The sequence below is a fragment of the Eublepharis macularius genome, chromosome 2 (assembly GCF_028583425.1).
Source record: "Eublepharis macularius isolate TG4126 chromosome 2, MPM_Emac_v1.0, whole genome shotgun sequence".
Taxonomy (NCBI): Eukaryota; Metazoa; Chordata; class Lepidosauria; order Squamata; family Eublepharidae; genus Eublepharis; species Eublepharis macularius.
Window position 1 is genome coordinate 20,557,248 of NC_072791.1, and position 26,922 is coordinate 20,584,169.

The following is a 26,922-nucleotide window of genomic DNA, read 5'->3' on the forward strand; positions in this document are numbered from 1 at the left end:
TGATGAATCGAAAAACAAACCAAATGAACCGCTCTAAAAATCAGAAATGAGCTCCAACAAATCACTGGTTCGCGAACCAAAAGACCAGCCCGGTTCATGACAAACTTTGGTTTATATTTTGGTTTGTGCCCATCCCTTGTTGCTACCATTCCTAATATTCCTCCTTTCTTGACCTCTTATCTCTTTGGTGTCTGTCAAAGTAGACCCCCAAGCACAGCACTGGGAATTATGCAAATTGCATGAATCGCAGCAAATTAAAACACTATGTATAATTTAATCTGAACTTCTGTTGTCAAAAGCCATAAATAAAACTCTCGGTACAGAATATCCTAGGGGAAATATTTTTATTACTATTTTTTGCACAAAAAGAATACTCTGTTCTAGCTATAAATGTGTTTGGGGAGAGAGTTATGAGAAAAATTCAATGTGTGTCCTTGCTGGCTTTTATAATAGAGAGGGACCTAGGAACCTTATTTTCCAAATTACTACCAGTAAAAAGTGTGTAACAAAGAGTTTTAAAACTGTCAAATCAATACATGATAAAATAAAAACAGAGCAAGCAAAGACAAAGTATTTCCATCAACCTCATTACATAAAATTGCTCACCATATTTGACATCTGGAACCGTTACAGAGCTCTCAGCTATGTTTGTAGACAGAAGGATCTACAAGGAGGATCAAAAACATAAAAATATACAAAGAAAGAAAAGTTCTTTAATTGTGGAGTCCAATAAGTACCCATGAAAACATGAACATTTACTATTTAAAAGGCCTTTTGTATTTTTAGGGGAAGGGTAGAGAATGTAGGATTTGGGAGGACAGGCTGCTGCCCTTTTATTTTCTTACTGCTTTTCTTTGCATAACTCTTGGTGGACTTGCTTCTTCCACCGTCCCCCAATCAATATCTTGCATAGACTACTCTGCCCCTCGATGCCCCTCCAACCTACCCATCTACCAGAGCTACTTGCAGAGTTATTAAAAAACTCACTTTCCGGTAACCAGGAACTGGAGCCAAAAACACATTATTCTGTTCTTCCAGTGTGACACTAGAATGGAGCGGATAGATTTGTAACCTAAGGAAAGGCAATTGAGAAACTCTGTTTCGGCAGATTTATATGCTGAAATTGCAGACATTCCCAAAACAGCTGACCGAAAAATAGACTAACCACTACAATACTAAACATCACAGTAAGACAGTAAAAGGTAAACAAGCCTTCAAAAATAGTAAGTCTGCTTGAAGGCCTTCTGGAAAAGACAGGTCTTCAACACGTACCAAAAGGCAAGCATATTTATGGTGGAAATGCAGAACTTAGAAAATGGTGCTGCTGTTCAAAATAACTTTCTGAACAGGAAGGTAGGGTATGTTCTGGGAATGATTGCTGCAGTCTTTTAAAATAGAACACAATTTAATTAACTTGAGATAGGAAGTTTACAGAGGGCAAAATTATTCAAAAGGACTTTTTACACAAACAGGAGGGCTGAATTGTAGAGATACGATCTCCAAGAGATGCTTCACTAATAAGTTAGGGACCACAGACTTCACTGCTATGTTGCCTTATGTCCTATCTGTTGCTTTAAGTAAGTGCTCCTGTGAACTACCCAGGGCTCATTTCCAGGGAGAACGCTCCGGAATGCTGTTCCAGGAGTTCCCCCAACACTCAGGTGGCCCTGCCCACCTGACTTTTGGACATTGTGGCCATTTAGGCCTCAGTTGGGGCCGGATCGGGTCCAAACTGCCCATTTTTGGCCAGTTTCGGCCTGAAAGGAGGCCAAAACAGCCAGAATCAGGTCGGTGCTGGGCGTGGGAACCCTCCCCTGCCCAGCACCGAACCAATCCCAGCCGTTTCAGCCCTGATCTGGGTCAAAACAGGCCCAAAATGGCTATTTTGGGCCCATTTCGGCCAGAATTGGGGCCGAAATGGCCCCAATCGGGGCCGAAATAGCCCAGATCGGCTCGGTGCCGGGCGGGGGAACCTCCCCTGCCCGGCACTGACCTGGTCTATGCTATTTTGGCCCTGATCTGGGCCCAAATGCCCATTTTTGGCCATTTGGGGCCCATTTCGGCCTGGACTGGGGCCAAAACAACCCTGATCAGGCCACTGCCAGGTGGGGGAACACCCCCCCATCTGGCAGCAGCCGAATCCCGGCCATTTCAGCCTGATCAAGGGGTGTGGCATATGCTAATGATTTATGTGAGTGAGTTCCTGCAGCTCTTTTTCTATGAAATTACCCCTGGTACTACCTATTGCTTGAAGTATGACCCTACAGGGTAATTCTATGTTGTCTAATGTCAGTCCTAGAATTGCTTATGCTCTGTTTCAGCATTTCTTCAAGTCTGTATCGGATGTTTGCTAATGTTCTGTCTTTGTAAACTTGCATTTATTTACCCTATGGCATTGTTTATTGAAATGTCCTTGATACTGATTGTACTAATCTCCCATGATGTAATTTGCCTTGAGTCTCAGTGAGAAAAGCAACTATAAATGACATAAATAAATAAATAAAAAATTAAAAAATCAGCAATAGGAAGAAATTGAAGCAAAGTATTATACATTCTGTAGATCATCTAAAGGTATAGCCTGCACAGTTTTCAAAAAGTGATTTATGGTGGCGGTGAGTGCATTCAATACACCATTCTTTTATAAGTACTGGAAGGTCTACAAACAGTGGGCCAAAATGAATCTCCTGGGGAAGAGAAGCTATATAGTTTGGAGGCATCATCATTTCAGAAAAGGCCTTTGCCACATTAAATGTACTTGGAACAGTGTGGTTTCCATAGCAAAACCTCCTTGGATGATATTAAGAGTCCAGAAAGGAACATATGAATGGAATGTGCTTTTCAGGTAGTTTGGACGCAAGAGTTTTAAAAGTTTTAAAATGCAGGGCATGTAATAAAAGAGAGCCCCATTCTAGTTCTATGGAGTTAGGAGGACCACGGCTCCTGTGGATTCTAAGCCAAACCTAAAATAGATTCCAATTCACCTTTTATGGACCATGTTGGTAAGCAGTTCATGCATGTAATTTATTTCTGCCAAACCTAGAAGAAGGAAAAAGCAAACAAAACTTATCTGGGTAGTTAAACATTGCACATTTATTTTGAACTACTAAAGAAAGAAAAAGTCATTAAAGATATCTGTAATGCTTTGAGTACAAGCAGGTCTTCTCCCTGCAAACCCTCAGTTGTCCCCTGGCTGGTGCTATGAAAACAGTTGAAATGATGGTCTAGCAAAGTGTCTGAATTGTGGCTTGTATTTGAGTTTCCCATCTCTGCAATCAGGATTGTGTTACCTACAGCCCCATTATTGTCAAAGACTCACATGGCTGGCTTAGCTCTACTATTCGCTATATCCTAAAAAAGAGGGAGAGGATATCAGAGATGTGGACAGCGGTATCCAAATTGAGGTGATAAGGGCGGGGGGATGAACATGCACACAACGGTTTATAAAATTACATAAGGGACATCAGTTTTGGTCCCCACGATTGGCAAGAAGCCTGCCCAATACAGATAATAGCTGTATCTTTTGTTTGATGTGGAAAAAGTGGATAGATAGGACTTCTTTTTCCTCCTCACCCCAAAAAAATACTAGAACCCAAGGGCGCCCAAGAAAGTTTACGTATGGGAGATTTGGGATAGACAAAAAGAAAGTACTATTTCACACAATATTTAATTCAATTGTAAAACTCGCTCAGAGGATATGACTGCTAGCTTAGATGGCCAGGCCCGAGTTGGGAAATTCCTGGAGATTTTGGGAATGTAACTTGGAGAGAGTGGGGAGGGGGGGGTTGGAGGGGAGCACAGCAGGTTATAATGCCATACGGCCTATCTTCCAAGGCAGCCATTTTCTCCAGGGGAACTGATCTCTGTGGCCTGGAGATCAGATGTAATCCTGGGAGAGGTCCAGCTACCACCTGGAGGTTGGCAACTTTAAAAAGAGATCAGCCATGCACACACAGGATAGATCCACCAGCAGGGTATTAACCATGATGGATCAATGGGACCTCCATGTTCAGAGGCAGTATACCTTTGAATACCAGCACTAGAGGACCACAAAGAGGGATTTTGGCCATTGGGGGAAACAAAATGCTGACTTAGGTTATCAGATCTGGGGGGTGGGGGAGGATGTTTTCAGAGGGTTTATTTTATGTTTTAGATTGTGATGTTTTCGATTGATTCTGTAAGCTTCCGTGAACCATGTGGAAAGGTGGGATAGAAATACTGGAATAAATTTTCTCATTAATCCAGGCCTGAAGGGTATTTCCTCCAATCCATAATGCTAAACAGCTGAAAACAAAAGATCCACCAATTGTTTTTTGCCAGGCCTGGCTAAGCCAGAAGCAGTCACGGGGGGCCGATATTCACATCCTCGTTCGCTCCCTATGCAGAAAAGCGTTCAAGGCCTGAGCATGCATAAACTCTAAAAGCTTAACCAGGTTTCTTAGCTTGAAGTCTTTATGTTTCCTGCTCAAGTGTGCACACAACTAACTATACTGAAGTGGAGATTTTAATAAAAGCTAACAGCTGGCTGTCACAAGAAAAGAAAATTAGAACTCACCTGGTAAAAACACCAACACACTGCCACACTCTGACATAAGGTCCAAACAATGTTTTTCCATCCTGATACACAAAAGTTATAGCTTGCATTAGTTCCAAACTACATTGCTAAGAGAACAGACTGGCAACAGCAACTAGCAAATGTCCCCTTTCTGTTACTGTTATTTAACTGAACAAACACATTTTCATCAGAAATATCACTTTGAAAAATCACACGGACAAATACAAATAACAAAACTAGATGCCTCCTACAACCGTGGCATCTGGAGAAGCATACATCTTCTACTTTGTGCAGTGGAATGAGCTTTCACCAAACACGTTTTCTCCTGCATCTGCTTATGGCATGACTGAATATACCTGGTCCAAACAAGAAAACCTCTGTACATGTGAAAACTAGGGTTGCCAACCTCCAGGTGGTGGCTAGAAATGTCCTGGAATAAAAACTGATCTCCAGGTGATACAGCAGAGTTTTCCTGGAGAAAATGGCTGTTTTTTTAAAGTGAACTCTATGGTATTGTACCCCACTGAGGCCCTTCACTTCCTTAAACCACACTCTGCCCAGGCTCCACTCCCCAAATCTCTAGGAATTTCCCATCTCAGAGCTGGCAACCCTACCAGCACAGTGTTCATATCTGCTAATATTATAACCTGAAGCCAGCTAATGGTGCCATAGGGAAGCTGACACCCTAAGGATAGATCTGTCCAGGCAGCAGAGAATGTAGGTAGATGGCATATGCGCATGGCGTCATCTTCAGCTAGTGGCTCACAAGTTCTGGGTTGATGAACCACAAGTGTGGACCCTGGTTGTCCATAGTAGAATTCAGCACTCTACAGACAAGGTTCGGAGGGGTTCCACATTCCCCTTACATATATGCACATATGCAGAGGAAAAGGCTTCTAGGCTTATGGAGAAAAGAGATGCAGGCCGTTCCCTTTCCTCCTCCCACCCCCTGCCTTATCCCTTTCTCCTCTCCGCTACTCTAACTGGCTTCATGCTGTGTTATTAGCAAATATGGGTGCTGTGCCATCACACCAGCAAGTCAATTTTTGTGGTGTATTGAGATTTTTTTTTAAAATCCAAAAGCTGTTCACATGACCATCTGCCCTCCACACATTGAGTAGTTACAGAATACCAACTCACGCCTCTACCCATTTTTATATATAATGCATAGGGAAGGATGAAGGGGGCTCCATCTTGGGATACTGGAATTTATGTCTGTCAAGTTTTGATTTACTGAAATATTGTATCTGTGAGATTTGTGATTTTAATGTTTTTATCACTGTATTTTTATCTACTGCTGTAATCCTCCCTGAGCCCGCTTGCGGGGAAGGAGGGCTATAAATGAAATTAAATAATGATGATGATGATGATGATGATGATGATGATGATGATAATAATAATAATAATAATAATAATAATAATGTGCATGTTCTAGAGAGTTTAGTGTTATAAAATCTCATCCTCTGTCAATGGGAAAAGGTAAACAATTTTAAAAAAATAATTTTATTTCAAATTATTGGTTTTATTTTATATAAAACCGTAAGCCATCTAGAGTGCTTTTTAAGTAGGATGATGGGATATACATCTTACAAATAAATCACCTGATCCTTTTTACTAACTTTTAACAGGACACAACACTCCATTCTGACAAAAATTATGAGGCTAAATCCCTCTGACAAAAGGTATTTTTGCCAATTAAAATCCTTACTGAGGGGCTTCCTGAAGAACAAACACTGCTGGCTTCGTTATACCGGATTACAAAACAAATCAATTTTGCAGAAGAGCAAATAAACAGAGACCTTTCACATTTTAGGAACTATTAGAGCATGACAAGAAACGCTATCAATATTACCCTACTCATGATTTAATTGACGGTAGTCCAGAAGCTAGAATGTGTGTAATATAATGTATAAACTTTACACTTGGTAGCACAGACCAAATGCTACATTTAAAAAATATTACTAATGGAATGGCGTAAGAGTTGATATACAAAGCACTGGATTTGTTTTTTGTTTTTAAACAACAGGAAATATTATCAGGAAAGATATGCATCAGAGACAAGAGCACAAAGAATTCAAAAGGCTACAGATCAAATAGCATGAAAAATATCGGGGGGGGGGCATTTCTGTGGGAAATGGGGAGGCCCAGGTTCAAAGGCCCACTCGTCTACGAAAGTCAGGCAACCCACAATTTCTCAGACTAACCTACTACACAGGATTATTCTAAGACAATGGCAAGCTAGCACCACACACATGACCTGAATGCCTGGGATGCAAATCATGACAGAGAGCAGAGAACTTGTTCAAATATCGTTTAGAACTACGTTTAAAATGAAGCTTCAGGAGGGTTCAGCTCTTCATGGGGGATGAAGAGCGCTCGCCTGTATGAGCCTGCGCCATGTATTCAACCACGTTCCATACAGCACTCAGCCAGAGCTGAAGTTCTAGAACAGCGGCTTTCAGAGGGGCCAAGGAGCCCTTCCGACACTGACCATATGCTGTGGAACGCCTGTGCTTCTTGCACAGAATTCTGGTATACGTTGTTCACATGAGCCACTGGCTGGGCCTACTGGGTTTCACCACAGGATGAGCTCACTCATGCAAAGAGGGCCGGCAACAGAAAGTAAGCTCATCAGCATAACTCATTTATGCTAATGAGGGCCGGCAACAGAAAGTAACTCATTAGCGTAACTCATTAGCATAACTCATTAGCGTGTGTCACCCCCTTGCCATCGCCGGAAGTGTGTCATTAGCATAACTGATTTGCATATGCCACACACACCCTGACATCACCTATCCTGGCTGTTTTGGACCCAATCCTGGCCATTCAGGGCCGAAATTGGGCCCAAAATGGCAAAAGGGGGCTGAAAATGGCCAGAAGGGGCCCAAAATGGTCAGGATCAGGCCGCTGTTGAGTGGGAGAGTGCTCTACCACCCGTCAGAGGCCTGATCTGGGCCATTTCAGCCCCAATCCAGGCTGAAACGGGCCCAAAATGGCTGAGAGTCAGGTGGACGGGGCCACCTGACATGTGACCTCTTTGGGGAACTGCCAGAAATGCGTTCCTGTACGTTCCTCCTCGAAATGAGCCCTGGTCTTACACAATCTTTTCACTGACTAAACCCCAAAAGGCATCAGGGTTTCCTTGAACACAGCTGAAAAAATCACCATGTTAGACGAAGGAAAAAGAAGGTCCATGGAAAATCCTTGCACCAGCTGTTAAAGATCTTTAAACGTTTCTGTGTTTAGGGGTATGCAGTCCTAGATATAATTCACACCCAGACTATCAAGAATCACCTCATTTTCTCAGCTGTAGATCTAAAACCTGTTCATTCCATTATAGAATCTCTCATCTTAATAATATAATAATAATAATAACAATAGCATGCTTATATATTGCTTTTCTAGATATATTAGTGCCCTCTCAGAGCAGTCAACAAAGTCAATGTTGTTATTATCCCCACAATACAGTTGGGGAACTGGGGCTGAGAGGAGTGGCTGACCCAAGGCCACCTGCTGAACTCATGCCAGTGGTGGGAGTCAAACCAGCAGAGTGTTGACTTGCAACCAAAACACTTTACCACTACGGCAGCTGTCTTAATCTCTCAATCAGATTAATCGGAGGGAGAAAAAGGATTTAAAGACCCAACTTCTCAGTAGCTATTTTATACAGTATTTTGTCCTGACAAAATTAGGTCAGAGATACATTGGCATGGGGGCTGGGGTAGAGCACACTTCTCAGCTGAAAAAGGTCAAGCATCTTCATGATACGAAGTGATTATTTGTCTATGAGGGTTTTCATCTCTTTCATCTCAGGTCAGGTCGGGAACAGAACTGCCAAGGACTAGCACAAATTTAAAACACACACACACAGACACACAGACACACAGACGTGTCTTTCCAATGTATGAACTGTTCGTAATTATGAGGTGGTGTTAAAAAAAACAAAAGACCCCTAGCCTCTTCTAATGAATTACCTTCTCCCTGATGCATCTTTTTATTACCGAGCCAGTCAATGCAATTTCTAGTTGGGAGCTATTGTGATTTTAGTATTAGGCTTTTAGATTTCTGTGCGTGCCTACGCAGATGAGAAGCCGCACTACAAAATGCTGCAGAGCACAACAAATTAAATTGCTTTAATCTGTTCTGTGCTCTGAACCAACATGGACACGAAGCATAAAAGCCAGATCAGAGGAACAAGAAGTCCTGATTCTTGCCAACTAATAGGCAAGGCTGCATGTTTTCTTTAAAACAGTTCTTAGTCCGTTATGATTATTTCATGGTATGCACACAGAGACAGCTTTGCCCTGAAGTAATAATGCTAAACTTTCATCTGGTATGGCTTGGAGAACCACTCTAGCAGCTTTAATATGCTTTAAATATGAAAAACAACAATTTTAAGAACAGTAAAATCCAAATGCAAATTCATCAGAGTAGAATTCAAAGTAGTTGTACAGAATATATCACTGAGCAGAGAGTAAATATCAAAACATCTCTTGGAATGGCAATATTTAGACTGCCAAGAGCTGTTCCTCCCAATTTGGATTATAATGTCATGTTAAGATAAATTCTTAATACATAAGGAAAGAGAGTTCTCCCATTTCTGCTGCTGTATGAGGAGGTATTATGGGCATGTGCGGCAGCAGAAATCGTACTCCCCCTACACACACTGTTGTTGCATGGAGAAAAAAGCTTGGGAGAAAAGGCAGAAGTTCTCTTTCCCCCACCAGCAACTTTCCGAGCTCATTTGGGCTCTCCTTATGCAAGCCATTTGCCAGAGGTGCAATATGACTGCATATTTCGAGTTGGCTTCATGGTGAACTCATAAAGGAAGTAACATTTAGGGTGACCCTAAAAAACGAGACTGCCACTTATCCGCTGTTTGTGATAACTAGCCCCTGGTTTCCATTCAGCACTTGTATAAAACTAACCTGCTGGCAACCACATTCCATTAGTTTAGCACTCTAGGAAGCAGGGAGTATTTACACGCCTCTTACCCGCTCTCCTTCATTTCCAGTTCATCAAACCACTGGATCAGAGTAACTGCAGCTGTGTACATCTCTTTGGGTATCAGTGGTTCCTCAACGATCGATTGGATAATCTAGGGAGAGGAGAGAAAACGGTTTAACTACTTCTGTTCTGGTTACTCACAACACTTCATTAGTATAGGGCACGATGCACAGTATGTAGAAGCAACTGGCAAAGAGCAAAGCAGATGGATTAACATCATCAGACAAGAAACTGGAGGTAAGACGAAGCAGGAAGCTCAGGAAGGGTTTTGATAATAGAGGAGTTTTTTTTTTAAAGGATATCCTCCAAAGAGGAAAAGAAACTAACGATGGATTTGCAAACTATTTCAGCAGTATGGAAGCATCTGCAATGCTGCTCCAGAGATATGAGCAGGAGGATAACAACGTTGGGCCATGGAGCACGGAGATGCCAGCCAGAAGACATCACAAATTTGGCTAACATGATGGAATCCCCCGTAAAGTGGAAGGAGCCTGAACGGTTAGAAGGAGCCTGAGGATGGGATATAGGCAGGGCTAAGGGCCAAGCACGAGTCGGACAAGTTGAGTGGGTTGTGACTCGCCATCACATGTAACATGAAGGAACTAATGTTCCCTAGTGCCCCAGGCTCTTCCTTGGAACAGGAGCACAGCACAGGGGGAGGAGGGACTCTGGCCTTCCCTCTTGTGTTGTTTTCTTAAACCAAAATGGCCATGGGAGCAGAGGTTTGAACCGCTGTGGGGCTCCATGTATACAGAGTGCAGCACAAGAAGCCCCACAGGCAAGGCCACCCAGAACCATTTCAGCTCCAGAAAATGGTGCAGAAGGGTGGGCTGAATCCCCTACCTCCCCTCGCCATGCTCCCCAGCTAGATCAGGCCTTGGAGTGTTTGGGAACTTTTAATTCCCTGACACTGCTTGTTAACTGCAAGTCAGGTCGGGGGAGCCCCAAACTGACTCATGTCACATATGTCCTCTAGTTTTGCCCTAAGAGGTTCATGTAGAGCCAAGTATTTCACATTAGTGAAATATTATTGCAAAATACGGCTACGCCTGCTCCCCTTCTCCAAGTGCAGAGAAGCTACAGTGGGAGACTTTACCCAGGTTGGTTCTCTTTCACAGAGTCATAGAGTTGGAAGGGGCCATACAGACCATCTAGTCCAACCCCCTGCCCAGTGCAGGATCAGCCTAAAGCATCTCTGACAAGTATTCATCCGGCCTCTTCTTGAAAACTGCCAGTGAGGGGGAGCTCACCACCTCCCTAGGAAGCTGATTCCACTTTTGAACTACTCTGACCATGAAAAAGTTCTTCCTAATATCCAGCCAGTACCTTTGTGCATGTAATTTAAGCCCATTGTTTCGGGTCCTACTCTCTGCTGCCAACTGGAACAGCTCCCTGCCCTCCTCCAAATGACAGCCTTTCAATCTCCTCTTCTCCAAACTAAACATTCCCAAGGCCCTCAGCCTTTCCTCGTAGGGCTCAGTCTCCAGACCCCTGATCATCCTCGTCGCTCTCCTCTGCACCCTCTCGATTTTGTTCATATCCTTTTTGAAATGAGGCCTCCAGAACTGCACACAATACTCCAGGTGCGGCCTGACCAAGGCAGTATAGAGAGGGGCTATGACCTCCTGCGATTTCGACGCTATGGCCCCTTTGATACAACCCAGGATTGAATTGGCCTTTTTTGCCACCACATCACACTGACTGCTCATATTTAGTTTACAGTCCACTCTTACCCCAAGATCTCTTTCACATATACTACTGCCCAGAAGTGTATCCCCCATCCGGTATTTGTGCTTCCCATTTTTGTGGCCCAGATGTAATACTGTGCACTTGTCTTTGTTGAATTGCATCCTATTCACAGCTGCCCACTTCTCCAGAGTATTCAGGTCTTGTTGAATTTTAATTCTATCTTCTTGGGTGTTTGCTACTCCTCCCAAATTGGTATCATCAGCAAATTTAATGAGCAGCCCTTCCACTCCTTCATCCAGATCATTAATAAAAATATTGAAAAGTACCAGGCCCCAAACTAAGCCCTGAGGCACCCCACTGGACACCTCCCTCCAATCTGATGAAATGCCGTTGACCACCACTCTTTGAGTGCGGTCCTCTAACCAGTTCCCTATCCACCGAACTGTCCTACAGTCCAGTCCACAGTCTTCCAGTTTGCCCATCAGAATGTCATGGGGGACCTTATCAAAAGCTTTACTGAAATCCAAATAAATCACGTCAACAGAGTTCCCCCGATCCAGTAAGCTGGTCACTCGATCAAAGAAGGAAACCAGATTGGTTTGGCAAGATCTGTTAGGGACAAAACCATGCTGACTTCCCTGGATCACTGAGCGATCCTTCAGATGCTTACAGATTGATCCCTTTAAAATCTGTTCTAATATCTTCCCAGCAACAGAAGTCAGACTGACCGGCCTGTAGTTTCTCGGGTCATCCTTCTTCCCTTTCTTAAAGATTGGGATAACATTGGAGGCTTTGAAGATGGACAGGGGTTCTGCAAGTTCTCTAGAAAGTTCTTTCAGCACTCTTGGGTGCACCCCGTCTGGCCCAGGGGATTTGTATTCATCCAGTGCAGCCAGATGCCTCTCCACAACCTCTCTGTCAATGTCAACTAGCCACTCAGGTGTCCTGCCACATTTTCTACAATCTCTAGATGTGCCTGAGTTCTTCAGGGAGAAAACAGAGGCAAAAAAGTCATTAAGCCTGTCTGCTTTTTCTCTGTCCTGCATCAGAGTTTCTCCATCTACTCCCAACAGCTTCTCATGTATCTGTAGAAGTTTTTCTTATTGTAGCGAGCCCTCCTGGCCAGACCCAGCTCGTACTGAGCTTTGGCCTCTCTGATGGCTGATCTGCAGTACCTAGTAACCCTCATATACTCCTCTTTAGAGGTCTGTCCTTCTCTCCATTTCCTGAACATTTCCTTTTTCTCCCTTAGCTTATTCTGGAGCTCTCTGTACATCGACATTGGTTTCTTGGAGCCCTTACCATGTTTCCGTCTTGGTGGGATAGTGAGGGCTTGAGCTTGCAAAAGCTCATGTTTGAGAAGAGCCCACCCTTCACTCATTCCTTTCCCTTCCAGCACACTCCCCCACAGAATGACTCTCATCAAGCCTCTGAGTTCATCGAAGTTGGCCCTACGAAAATCTAACCTACGAGTCTGGCATTGGAGCAGAGCACAATGGAAACAAAATTACAAGTATACAGGTAGAGGCACACCAGAGGCAACGTAACTGCTCCCAATGTCATATCCCCTGAGAGAGATCCTGCACTCTCCAATGTGCTTCATCCAACTCCTGGGCAATACCGTCCCTCTACTCTCGCATCTCAAAAATTTTCTCTTTTCACACAGAGACACATCTGCCCTCCAGCTATGCATGAAGCTCCCCTTTTTCCAAACCCCCATGGGCATTTAAACAAAGCCATTTCCCATGCTTTTCATGGAATACTGTGAGCCATGATCTCAGCTGTTTCAGAGCATATAAACAACCAACAAGCTACAGAGATTTCACAACACATCAGTGTGGCTATTTGAACAGCAAAAAAAACAGCAAAAAAAAAATCACCCATATACAGAAGACAGAAGAGCTGCAGAGAAAATTCCTGACAATTTCCAAGTGCAGCACTTCTTGGAGGGCGGTGTGGTATAGTGGTTAAAGTGTCAGTCTAGGATCTGGGACATCCAGGTTCAAATCTCTATTTAGACATAATGCTTGCTAGATTACCGTAGACAAGTCACTAACTCTCTCAGCCTCTTCTATCCTACATTGTTGTTGTGAAAATAAAATAAGGAAGGGAGAACCATACTGGAGGAAGGGTGGGATAAAATATAAATATACTAGATAGATGGGAGAAACCTCCATTAGTATGATTTTACTCTACTTCAGACTCCAGATGATGAACTGGTTCGGTAACCAAGCGGGCAGGAAAACTACTTTCTGCTTAGGACTCATGTTTACAGGAATCGCTCCCTTCAAACTTGGCCAAGACACAAGTTTAGAGAAAACCGCTTTGTGCAAGCATGCGATGAACTGCAATTCCCAGCAAATGCAAATCCCATGTTGGTAAACTCTTTAAAGTCTAGCTCACAATATTAATTAACCCAAACCACTAATGGGCTAGGGACAGAAATCTTTCTTCTACCAAAGAGCACTCTTGACTAGAGACTGAGTAATCTTCTAAGATTGGAGAAAAACTTTGTATTAGTAAAAAAAAAAAAAAGTTTTTTTTTTAAAAAAGTGACGGAATTAAATTCAAAGGAATGAAACATTGTTACTAATCCCATAGCCCTGACTTGGATGGCCCAAGCTAGCCCAATCTCGCCAGAGCTCAGAAGCTAAGTAGGGTTGGCACTGGTTCTTACTTGGATGGGGCAAGACCAGGGTGGCTATGCGGGGGCAGGCAACGGCAAACCATCTCTGTTAGACTCTTGCCTTGAAAACCCCACCAGGGGTTGCCATGGGTTGCCTGCACCTTGACAGCACTTTACACTGTTCCCATTTTCATGCTAATCTTACGATGCCGACACACAACAGTAAAACAGATCCACAACAATTGACTACATGTTTACCCATCACATGGCCACAACTTAAAAAAGCTGGCATGTGCCCTCACTGGAGCAAAGTGAAAGTGCGGTGCAAGACACTTCACAAAGAGGTGAACATAAAGCAGACTGCATTCCCAGCAACTGCGAAGACCATGCTGCAGCTATTATTAACCCAAAGCCATGTATGAGCTCATTCTTCCTTTAAACACTATACATTTATCTTGAAGCACCAATAGCAGAATGTTAGGTTGGGGGTCTCTCCTAAGGGCTGCAGGCTCATCATCTTATTCAAGGAATTTTCCAGGTGCCACAGTGAAGTCATCAGTTTAAGTTCCTCTGCTTTGAGAGCTTTCAGATCTCATCTTCTCACCTGGCTCCAGCTCCTCTGCAGTCTTTCTTTGCTATCCCTTAACATGACAGAGCTGCCATACTGCTTTATAAAGAAAGGTTGCGTCCTGACAAAAATGAGAGTCCACAAGTGTTAACATAGCTGTCTGAAGTAACTCGTCTAAAGTCAGAAGTGCTCTCGGTGAACTCAATTTCACCCTCTGCGCAGGTTTCGTACCAATACAATAGAAATCAGAAGTGGATGACAAGAAAGGGGAGTAGAATTTAGCAAACTCTCCTCCAAGGTATCCCAAACACAGTCCCTTCCCTGCCCCTCCAAACCAGCTGCTAAATCCCAGTCAAGATCATAATTAATGAGTATGTAAGGAAATGGGGTAGATCCTGCCCTTATCCTACCAGTCCACTAAGCAAAGTTTATTTCTTTATCAATTAAAATATTTATACCCCACCTTTCCTTTTGGCTTAAGTTTGAAACCTGCCTGCAACTTAACTGGCTCTTCTTCCAACTACCGCTGAAAATGGCAGCCGCCTTCCATGGAACTCAATGTATATGTGACAATGTGCCTTTCTGTATTTCCATGTTCTCTCTCCTCCACTGTCTGCTGCTTATGGGGGAAGGGTTAAAAACCATATATGGTAATCTCTGCTAGATTGAAAGTAGTCACAGAAAGGGAACTGGATACATACATTGCAGTTTTTAACATCAGTCATGCATTTTCCATTCTCATTTGGTTTGGTTCTCCGTAATCCTCACCGTGACCTAATGAGGTAAGCCACTAATATTCTTATTTTTCAGATCAGGCAGACAAGGTAGAGATAAGAGTAGCTTGACTATGAACTCACAGCTACAAAGGAGATCTGAACCGAGGGATTCTCCAGTTGACTCTTTGTCGTGGGTTTTAACTTTAAATCACTGTTTAAGAGGTTTTGACACAGTAGGCCTGGGAGTTTCCTTTTAGGTTCTTGGGTAAATCTGCACACATGCATTTTTCATTGTTCTAGTTAACTTCAAGTTTCTAGCTTTGAAGGATAACTTATGAATAAATGGCTTTATGGCCAGAATAAATCCAAGAATAAATGTAACCATTATTCGTTGGGATACTCAGTAGCATCGTACATCTTGCTTTTAGAAGGCATGCACCAGATGGTTTATTATAGTCACGGACTGGCCAATGCAATCATTTCTATATAAGTTGGCCATAACCTGTAACCTCTGAATCTCTCAAATCTGGAAATCAATGAAATCCGCTTTCCTTTTTTTGTCCAAGCTTTGGGTAAGAAGCTTGGAAACTTAAAACATTTTCTCAGAGTCAACTTAGGTAGAACAGCAATGACATCTACAGTGCCCTTAGGTAAGGTTGATTTCATGCCAGTGTTCAGTGTATATCACTTTAATGTTTTGTTTAACCAGAACTAGAGTGATCAGATTATTTTTAAATACAACTTTTAATTAATACACTGACTATTGCCTGGGAACTGTCGGGTGAGATGCCATTGCTGAGAGATGAAACTTTTCCTGTTTTTCAACCACTGTCTTTTTTGCCTACTTTGACAAGTGCCACCTGTTTCTGAGCTTCATCTGGCCGTGGTAATAATGCTTACAAATAACATTGCAAAAAGAACTGCTATCTATTCCTTCCCAAACACCCCTCTGCCAGCTGTGGCTGATTCCGCACACGTTGGATAATGCACTTTCAATGCACTTTATCAATTGTTTGAGGTGGGTTTTTTGTTCCGCACATGACAAAATCCGTTCTATAAAGAGGATGGGAAGTGCATTATCCAACGTGTGCCGAATCATTCTATGTTTAGTTTTAGAAGCTGGTCTGCTTCTTTTTCTTCTGTACCGCATACTTTTCTTCCATCCAAAATATAAGTTGAGCAAAAGATGAAGGCGGCTCGCAAGCACTATGTAGACCTCGCACTGCTTGGGAAGACAGGACTTTGTTTTTCCAAGCAACACCAGCTCACCAGGCCCAATTTCATGCTATACCCATTTTATTTAGATACTTAATATCATCACAGATCACTCATTTTAAAATGAATTCCAAAACGGATTTCCAACAGCTAAATCATTATCCAAGGAGGAACAGACTAGAATGTTTAGAATTTAAAATGAATAAATTTTGAGGCCACGGTTTAATGCTGCTGTAAGAACTAACATCGATCCAGAGGAGTTAGCTGGGTTAGTCTGCAGTAGCAAAATAGCAAAAAAATCCAATAGCACCTTTAAGACTAACCAACTTTATTGTAGCATAAGCTTTCAAGAACCACAGCTCTCTTTGTCAGATGCATCTGACGAAGCGAGCTGTGGCTCTTGAAAGCTTATGCTACAATAAAGTTGGTTAATCTTAAAGGTGCTACTGGACTCTTTTGCTATATAACTAACACAGTTACCCCTCTAGAGTCTAATGAACATACACTCCAGGAATCATAGAATATACATTACCGTGCTGTCCTTTGGAAGACCAAAAACTTTCTGAGTACAAGTGAGAACTCCAACTATTTTAAACACTTTCAAATTATCTATACATTTATTTACTTCTTTTATATCCTGCCTTTCTCGCCAATGGGGACCAAAGCAGCTTACATCACTCTCCTCCCCTCCATTTAATCCTCACAAAAACCCTGTGAGGTGGGTTAGGCTGAGTGTGTGTGACAGGTCTAAGGTTACCCAGCAAGCTTTTACGGCAGAACAGGAAACCAGACCCTGGTTTTCCCAGATCCTAGTCCAGCACAGTAACTAGCCCAGCACACTGGCTCTCCGGGTGGAGAAACCAAAGAAATGAATCACAGCTATAGGTGAAGAACGAACAGTGAGTATGCCCTTGCCCATGTCTCTAGAGCTCAACAGCTGATTTAAATCAGCATCAATAGGGAAGGCACCTGAGAATCAAAGTACAGGCGTCAGTAGAAAATACCAAGCTCAGGTCAAAACTATAACACTCGGATGACTTGTTGAGTTTTAGCGGGAAGTCCCGCTTTTTCTTCGAAGTGAGCAAATGTATATTGGAGCTGGCCCAGTCTTTGGCCATGCAGACCAACATGATCGGTTCCTCTATGCTAACTTGCTTTTCCCCACACACTCCCTGCATCTATTCCACCAGACACAAAGAGGGACCACAAACCAAACAAACTGAGCTCCAGCCTTACTTGCTTGTTCAGTGAATATATTTGTCCCCTGGGGGTGGGGGGTGGGAGATCCATCCACAATTTTCTAGAATTCAGTCTATTTACTGCACTTTAATGCTGTTAATGCCACCATTACATCCACCAATACATACATCTGGATTACACCCAGAACGCCTCTTGGACATTCTATTTTGCAAGGCTCGTGTTTTGTCAGAGTTAATCTTGCCCCTGTAAGCAAATTTAGCATAAAGATATGGATAATTTTTACATCGTTCAGTAGGAAAAAAAATCAGCTGTATAAGGTAGATAGTACTTCCAAGAACCACTTCCGATATCCTTTTACAAAAACTTTGTCCTCAAATGGAAAACCCGCCATGTAATGTATTTACAAAAACAGAAATAAAGGAACAAGACCTAACTGTACCAAGACATGGCTCTTTTGCCTTATTATGATGTTGAAAAATGGGATCCAGCTGCTCAGCACCAGCTGCAGCTGTCCCCTCTGCATAGTCCCTAAACCTTCAAGGACAATTATGGAACCACAAAAAGCAAAACACAATCAATGGCCTTCAGTTCCCTGACTGATGTCAAAGTCACCCTCCACCTAGCTTTTCAATACCTTTTGCCACACAAGCCAATTCAATGGTGTTTAAAATGGCAAAACCCCAAAGTTTTCTGCCTCCTTTGTCTGAGGGATCCCAAGATTTCTTTTTCCCCTTCAATGTATTTCAGTGTTCTTGAATTGCCCTACGGTACAAACACAACCTCCTGTACCATCGCATTTGTTCCTCCCTGCTAAGCAAGCAAAAAGGATGTAGCCAGGAAGGGCGGAGGGGAGAAAGAGGGATGAAAATACAGTAGGAAGGTGTTTTTTAAAAAACATTGGAGGATTAAAACTGGAATAGGTGGAATCTTAAAGAAAACAAACCAGAAAGGTCAAGACTTTGGAGTATTTTTGACAACTGAGGATTGAATGGCGTAACAAGCTACTGATTAAAGAAAAGAAAATGCAACTGACAGATCTAACCTGATCAAAAGACAACTTCCTGGCTCTCTTTTAGTGCCCCTCATCGCCAAAAATCTTTCACAAACATCAGGTATTATATAATCTCTCTTTCCCCACTGTACATGACATATCACTGGCATTTATATGAACACTGGTAGGTAATTGTTATAATAAGAAGGTTTTGTAGGGTTTTTTAAAAATAAGACGTATCTAGATTTCAATGGCTACAGGAGTGTCTATCAGTGTTCTTTTGATTTTCAGACACACACACAGAGAGAGAGATTGTGTGTGTGTGTGTGTGTGTGTTTAAGTAAAAAAGCTGGTGATGATGCATCTCTTGGCAGTGTAAAAGCCAACTATTTCTCATGTTCCAATGTCCCTTCTCATCACTGATAAATTTGCATCCATCTGACAATCTAGAATTTTAAACCCCATTTAAGAGAGGATTTTTTTTAAGGATGAAAAGAGGGAAATCTCTCATTTGAAGCTCTCTACAAATGAACAGGACTAGAAAGAACAGGACACCGTGCCTAGGAAACATTTTGTTTTTTGATAAGGATACAGTCTGTCAGTTTGCAGATAACCAAAAAGCATCTTGAGAATTAGCAATCAACTGTGACTCCGCCTTCCCACAAAAACCTCAGAAAAATACTTGACGCATGATAAATCAGAACCTTTCACAAGCCGTGCATGGCATGCTAGAAGCCCATATTTTGAAGATAAAAGCAAAGCTGCCAAAAATAAGTTTATGGAAAAACTGGTTTGCTCCTTTTCAAAAGCTCACCCCTCTGCTTCCCGGTTCAGGAAATTCACTTGAGAGGATTTCTCAAACTTCAGACATCAAACGAAGCAAACCTCTACTTGTTTCTGATCAGAATGATCCCATGTACTGGGAGGCCTGACTGAATTAAGATCTAATCTTGGTTTAGAATCCCAGTTCATAAGCAAGAAACAAAAACAGCGATGTGCGTTTGAGCTCCTAATTCAGACACCACAACAAATTGTGGTTTAGTGAAGATTTCCTGGTTTGCCATTCCAATGTTTGTGGGTAAGGAGTGGTAGAGGCAGCATCTCAATGCTAGCCAATACGTAGCTGGCTGAGAGAGTTTTTATTGATTAAAAATGTGCTAGGAGGCATGACAGTTAAAGAGAGTAATACTTATTTAGGAAGTTTCATTACAAGACAGAGAGAGAGAGAGAGAAATTCTAAGCTTCTAGCTACAGGGCTGACTGGTAGTGTAGGGTTGTCAGGCCTGGCAACCAATGGGGTACTGTGGGGGGGGGCAGGGACATGGGGCAGCCATTGGTCACAGTGTGATGTAATTTCCGGGAAATGTTGGATGAGGTGTCATGTTTCTCTAGGAACTTCTGGAAAAACCCTAGTTTTTTGACAATTCTTAGAGAAGTGTAATGTCATTTCCAAGTTTTCTTGGAAGTGACGTCACACTATCAGCCCAATGCCAGCAGATAGCATTAGTAGCTTGTAGCTAGTAAATTCTACAAATCCTAGTAGAATTTAGCACCATTTGTAAAACACTTATGATGCATTTTATGTTGTTAAAGCAGTAAAATACGTTTAGGTTTGATAAGAAAGTTTAAGTACTGCATATATTTCAATTGAACTACCAGCTCTTCCCCCTTCCCACACTAGGGACCGCATTCCTTATTCCTCTCTCCATTGAGATTGAAAGAAAACCATTACAAAGTTCCTCTCCCCCAGCAATCTCGTGTGGTTCTATCTTTAAAAAGCTCTTCTCCTCCCCTGCCTCCCCATGCTAGGGACATAAATTTCATGGTCATAGATACAGAGGAGTTAGCCATGTTAGACTGTAGTTGCAAAATAGTAAAGAGTTCAGTAGCATCTGCTGTTATTATGTATGAACCTAGAAGATTTTGATAAAATGGACAGAGTTATGGTGTTTTATATGATCACGGCGGCCAGAATGTGTTATGCACAGATGTGGAAGACTCAGGAGATACCATCTATGGAAGATTGGATTTTGAAAGTTTTGAATATGGCAGAAATGGACAAATTAACAAGGAAATTGAAAGAACAAGAAGAACTGGACTATAAATCAGACTGGGAAAAATTTAAGAAATATGTGGGAAAAAAGTGGGACATGAAGGGGAAATTGTGGTCTTTAGAGAAGTAGGGGAGATGGAAACTTACTTAAGTTTAAAAAGGGGTATATTTTATTATATGTTATTGGATTAGTATAGTATATTTACAGGGGAGTAGGTATGTAATTTCGTTTTAGTTAGTTAGCATATGTACTTATTGTTACTTATGTAATTTTTATATTTTTAACTAAAATAAGCAATATTGTTAGTGTAGATTGTTAAGATAATTAAAGAGATTTGATAGGTATAATATAGATATATATTACATTATTACATTATTATTATAGACTTTAAGAATTTATATGATATACTTTTTAGATTAAGTTGGGTATGGAAAACTGCTGGGAGTCACCAGAAAAGGGGGGGGGGAAGGATGGGGAAAATGCAATGGGGTGAATTATGATAGTAATTTCTATGTTTATGTTTGTAAACCCATCCAATAAAAATTCTTCAAAAAAAAAAGAAGAGTTCAGTAGCAACTTTACGACTAACCAACTTTATTGTAGCCTAAGCTTTCGAGAACTACAGCTCTTTGTCAGATCTGACGAAGAGAGCTGTAGTTCTCGAAAGTTTAGGCTACAATAAAGTTGGTTAGTCTTAAAGGTGATACTGGACTTTTTACTATTTTGGAAAATTTCAAAAGTTGATAAAAGCACCAGCAAGTACAGAGGGGACTACTTCCTACCAGTAGTTTAGGAAACCTGGAGCCAATCTAGAGGGTGATTTAAATCAGAGAGGGAAAGAGATTGTTTAACCCTTTCCATATCTACTGTAGTTCTACAACAACTTCTCTTCCCCACCCACCCCCCAAAGTCTCTCCCGCTCCAGGTTAACCAACAAAATGCAAAGCTACTGGGGCAACCCATGGGGAAAAAATGTTCTCTCTCTGCCCACCACACATCAGTGCCATTTATCTGTTCCCAGTCAACTCTTGCACAGAAACCAGTAAAACTGTTTTTTCATTTAAAATAAAGTGATCAAGATGCATGCATTATGCCCACAACACCTAAATGCATCAAAGACATGAAAAGAAGGGAAAAGATGGACAACCAATGCAGCTCTTCCTTCCTGCCTAGCAAGGCCATGAAGTGGTTCCAAGATAAAGAGCAGAAGGAAAAGGCCAATATACTTTGACAGTCAATGACCAAGGGTAATGAAGAAATCCATGGTAGTTCTTTGCCATACCCTAATGTTACTCAAAATTGGCTTCAAGTCGTCAAGATAGTATTCTTCAATAGCATGGGGCTTGCCTTCCACTTCAAACACATAGGCGGGATATAGTTTGTTGCGAACTGGAATTGCAAAGTAGTTGGCAAACTCTTGGCAGTTGATGGTTGCTGACATCAGAATCACCTATTGAAAGGAAGAGAACATTTTAAACAATTTTTAGAAACCAGCAAGCCTGAATTACAATGATTCCCTGAACTACTGGGACTAGTTTAGTGCTACTAAGCAAGAAAATCTGAATTGCCTTCCTGGTTCTTAATTTTGATGTCTTAAGTGAATAAGAAAAGTATCTTGTGGATTCAAAGGAGAATTTGGGGTATAACACAGGGGTCTGAAATGTATGGCTTCAGAATGAAAGATGCCTTGGTAAAGAAGCAAATTACATCTCTTTAAAATAAATGAAATATTTCCATTAAATTATATTGGAAAGATGCTAGAATAACCAGGATGTGAAGGGAATGGGAATAGCAGGCAAGGGTTTTTATGGGACTAAAGGGCTTTGAGAAATGCTTTACAGAAAGGGAAATGATAGAAGCGAAAAGGTTATTTGCAATGTTATATCCCACCTCTCTGCTCAATCAGGGCCACCAAAGTGGCTAAAAAACAGCATAATAAAATACATCCTAAAAACAATCAAAAACAGAGCTAAAATTTTATATACACTAATAGTCATGGCCCTGATTTGAGGATGCTTAAATCCTGAGACTGGAAACCATGACTGGACAAGAAAGCTCTTCCCACACATCTGAAAAATGCCCCAGAAAAATCTGAAATCTAAACAAAAATATATGGAGGTAGTTAAAAAAAACCACCCCAAATGATAAAAGGAGCCCTTGTAGTTTAGGAAGCAGATGCGCGCGTGCACGCACTCTCTCTCTCTCACACACACTTGTGCTCTCACACACTCACTCACGCTCTCACACACTCGCTCTCTCACACACTCACACAGAGGAAAAGAGTGATTAAAACTCCCTCAAATAACAGAAACAACATCTGTAGCATTAAGAAAAGAATGCCCACTGAGCAGGTTTCTGTAAAGCAAAGCAGGGGTGGGGAGCAGGGATGAGCTTGGAAAAAACATCCCTTGCAAAGCACATGCTCTGATGGAGCAGGTCAGACTTGACTTTCCCCAGGGAGAGGAGCCAGGGGGTGGACAAGTCGAAGACAGAAGCAGATAAAAGTAAGTTTGGCTGGTGGGTGGGAAGAACAGAAAGAAGCAGCTAGAGGCTATGAGGGCTTCTAAGGAAGGGGGGAAAGTACATGGGGGACTGAGATACAGAGAAAAATGAGATGTTCTTCCAAATACTTGAGAGCCCCCTGCTTCTTCATATACAGAAAACGTAAGACAAGACGGAGGGATAGTTGAGAGAACACCAGTTACCAGCAAAAAACCTGCAAACCACACAGAGACTGATTCGACTGCACTAAAACAATTACGCATAGTGCGCCTGTGAAGATTTATTACTCATTGTGTGTTCTTGTGGTACCTCTTCACTTCCAAATAAGCAAATAAGAAGTGGCATTAGGGAACCACCACCATTTGGGCTGCAGAAGCTTTATAGGTTGTTGTTAATCAACATGCCCTTTACCAGTAATGTCAAGATGTATAGTTTCACTTATGTGAATAGGCATTTTTTATACTGGCTTGATGTCTTGCTCTGAATTTTGATGTCGTTTGGCTCTTTAATTGTAAAAGGTTGAGGACTCCTAGTACAGCACAACAGCAACGATAAAGAGTGTGTTCCATTTCCTCCATGGAAGGAGCATCCTAACATACATAAGGCAAACCGTGTTGCCAACGACTCACTTTTTATCCCCGCACAGGCACACTCATGAGGATAAAAAGTAAGTCTTAGCAATGGACCTAACTGGCTGCGAGGTCCCAGAGACGGAGTCCGTGCTCATAGGGCCTCAGGGGGAAGATGCCCGAGCACAGGCCACTGCCAGAACAGCCAGCAGAGCTGCTCTGGCCCCTCTTGGGCCTTGGCTGTCGGCCCAGGCGGCCTGGGCACAGGGAGATGTGCCAGCCGAGTGCCCACCGAGTAGCCAGCAGAGCCGCGCTGGTCCCTCCTGGGCTTCAGCTGCCGGCCTACGCAGCACTAGGGACAGTGCAGGCCACCCCAAGGACAACAGTGGCTGAGGGAACAGCCAGCTGAGCCATGCCGTTACCCTCTGAGCCACATACGTTGGCCTGAGCGGCAACAGGAGCCTTGGTGTGGAGGGCCGAACATATAGCCGGGGCACCAGGTTTTCTAGAGCTCATTGTTTATACAACAGGCTTGATTGGTGGTATATATAAAGGGCTCAATAGAGCTGCATTTCTCTTCCCCCCCACCCCCACCATCCCTTGCAGAAGCCACCCAGCAGGCAACTAGAAGGCACAGGATGTCCTGTATTCCCATCTAATTTCCCACTCTGCTTCTTGCTGTGTCACCAAGATGCAAAATTTGTATCAGGAGTACCTTCCCAACTTACGTTCTTCATCACCATAGTGTCTGGAACCTATGAAGCAGCCTCATGCTAAGGCAGATCACTGATCCATTTAGCTTAGTATGGTCTATTCAGATTGGTCATCGCTCACCAGAGCTGCAAGAATCTCTCTCTATCCAAGATCCTTTTTAAAAACTGAAGATATTAGGCACCTCCAATATGCAAAGCATGTGCTCTTCTAGTGAAGTACAACTCACGCCTAACAATATGTTAGGAAGTCTTTCTTAAACTATTTGGTACCTCTATTCACATTTCTTCATTTTAAAAAAAAGTTGAATGCATTTTATATATACAACAAATTGAAGAAAAGATCATAAATATTTTTATGATATATTTTTATTGGGCTTGCTCTAATTGTTGTTAGCCATCTGAATGGCTGTGATCAGGCAGAACGGTGGGGTACAAAGATTGTAAATTAGTAATAAAATAAATATTTATTCAGTGTGGAAAACCAGAAGAACATTAATTTTAAAAAATTGTGATACAAAACCCTTGCAACTACAGTTATAAAATTAGCAGGAGTAAGACTCTGTCTGTCACTTGCTTACAGACCAGAAGCGTCATGAAATCCAAATCTGGAGGTGGCTTTCAAGTGTCCTATTTCCTGGCACTATGTGATCGCTCTAGTGTCAAATCTAGTGTCCCAGATACATCGGCGACATTCCAGTCTCAGGCCACAAAACACTCATGGCCGTTTTCTGCATTCACAGCTGCCCAGTCATACCGATTGGCGTGTCAGACAGACACTTACGCTTGCCAAGTACCTGAGGCTTACTGAGTCTGGTTCCTGCCTCTTGCCAGCATTTGATAGACAGGGATTTTATTAAACACACTGTGATGTGGAACGCTGGGCTGGGACGTTGTTATACGCTGTACCAGTCCTTTATAGCACTTACATCTCAGTAACAAAAGCCTCAATCTCAGTCAATGATGGATACAGTCCTCTTAGGACCATTTTAGGAGGAACAAACTGAAAGTTCCTGGCTATCCAGAAGGAGCTTTATTCATGCTAGAGGAGAAAGCGCACAGAGTCATGAAGGGCTCCTGCTGAAACACTGCTGGCTCCAATGCGCAAAGACCACAGTGGGGCAATAGCAGTCTTGCCCCTTTACTGAATTAGGCTGAGATACAGCTGTGATGCCCTTTTCAGCTAGGGAACAAGCAATGGTTGGCAGCAGAGGGTAGCAAAAGCGGCAAAGCAGGAACAGAGAATGCAGGTTAAGTTGCAGGGTGGGCTTTACACATCATTTTTTTTAAAAAAGCTCTCAGAAGAGGGCTTATCTAATATCACATCAGTAAGAGAAGGTCAAGGTCTGTCTGGACTCTTTAACCACTGGCCAGGTAATTACAGATGTGGTGTCTACCTGGCTGGACATAGAGAAAAGGCAGAGTTCATTCATTTATTTATTACATTTTTATTCCACTGTTCCACCAAGGAGCTGAAGGAGGTGCAAAATTTTATTTTGTTTCATTTATTTTTACTTCATTTATACCCCACCCTTTCTCCCCAATGGGGACTCAAAGCAGCTTACATCATTCTCTTCTCCATTTCCCCCCTCCCAACCCCGGTCAGGCTGAGTGTACGTGACTGGCCCAAGGTCACCCAGCAAGCTTCCATGGCAGAGCAGGAAAACAAACCTGGATCGCTCAGATCCTAGTCCATCACTCTAGCCACTACACCACACTGGCTCTCAATTGGCCTCCTCTTCTCCATTTTACTCCCACGACAACCCTGCAAGTTAGGTTAGGCTGAGAGATTGCAGCTGGCCCAAGGTTACCCAGCAAGCTTCCATGGCAGAGTGGAGATTTGAACATGGGTCTCCCAGATCCCAGTCCAACAAACTGGTCGAGATGCAACACATACAGTTTTGAGGAAGGAACTTGATGAGCTGAAATGCTGCGAGTTTCACATGAGATTTGATGATATTTGCATGACCACTCTTGAGGGCCAGATCAATCATCGATCCAGTTCAAAATCCATTTCCGACTTACCTTCACAAATCGTGAGTTGGTGCGCAAGAGTTTACGAACCACCAACAGCAAGAAATCCATCTCCTCTGTGCGCTCATGCACCTAAAAAGGATGCACAGAGAGCAAAAATCAGAAAGGGAGCTTGCGCTAATCCCACAGCCCCATTTAGTAAGCAGAACTTCACAATTTCTTAACCATGGTTTGGACCTACATTAATGCTAACCATTATGAGTTTTAAAACAGAGCTCGCAAATAATTAAAATATCGGCCCCTGGTTAGAAAACCAACTATGATGATCATTAGTTGCAGTGTAAATGTAACCCTTTGCTTTGGGTGAGCTTCAGATAGGGAAGGAGGAGCATTTACATGCAAGAAAGGAGGGAGCATTCAGGATCTTCTGTACAAGGTCCATACTGAATAATCTGAAAGCACGCATTGCAAGCTTGCAAGAGAGTGATTAACACATGCCATCTGTCACAGGTGCATTCAATTCACCCAAGAAGCGAGAGACTTTGTGGT

At 42.4% G+C, this 26,922-nt stretch overlaps 1 protein-coding gene across 1 annotated transcript in view; it reads right to left on the bottom strand.

Moving 5' to 3' along the window:
• TDRD9 (tudor domain containing 9) overlaps positions 1 to 26,499 on the bottom strand; it is a 68,681-nt gene extending 42,182 nt beyond the window's left edge. Inside the window, exons 1-7 of the mRNA XM_054972137.1 lie at positions 26,425 to 26,499; positions 21,901 to 22,068; positions 9,547 to 9,650; positions 4,553 to 4,614; positions 2,982 to 3,036; positions 988 to 1,072; positions 607 to 664 (exon numbers count right to left, since the gene is read on the bottom strand). Of these exons, the coding sequence (XP_054828112.1) occupies positions 607 to 664; positions 988 to 1,072; positions 2,982 to 3,036; positions 4,553 to 4,614; positions 9,547 to 9,650; positions 21,901 to 22,068; positions 26,425 to 26,484 (592 nt within the window). The 5' untranslated portion in view covers positions 26,485 to 26,499. The remainder of the gene's footprint in view (positions 1 to 606; positions 665 to 987; positions 1,073 to 2,981; positions 3,037 to 4,552; positions 4,615 to 9,546; positions 9,651 to 21,900; positions 22,069 to 26,424) is intronic.
• Between the last annotated feature and the right edge of the window lie 423 nt (positions 26,500 to 26,922).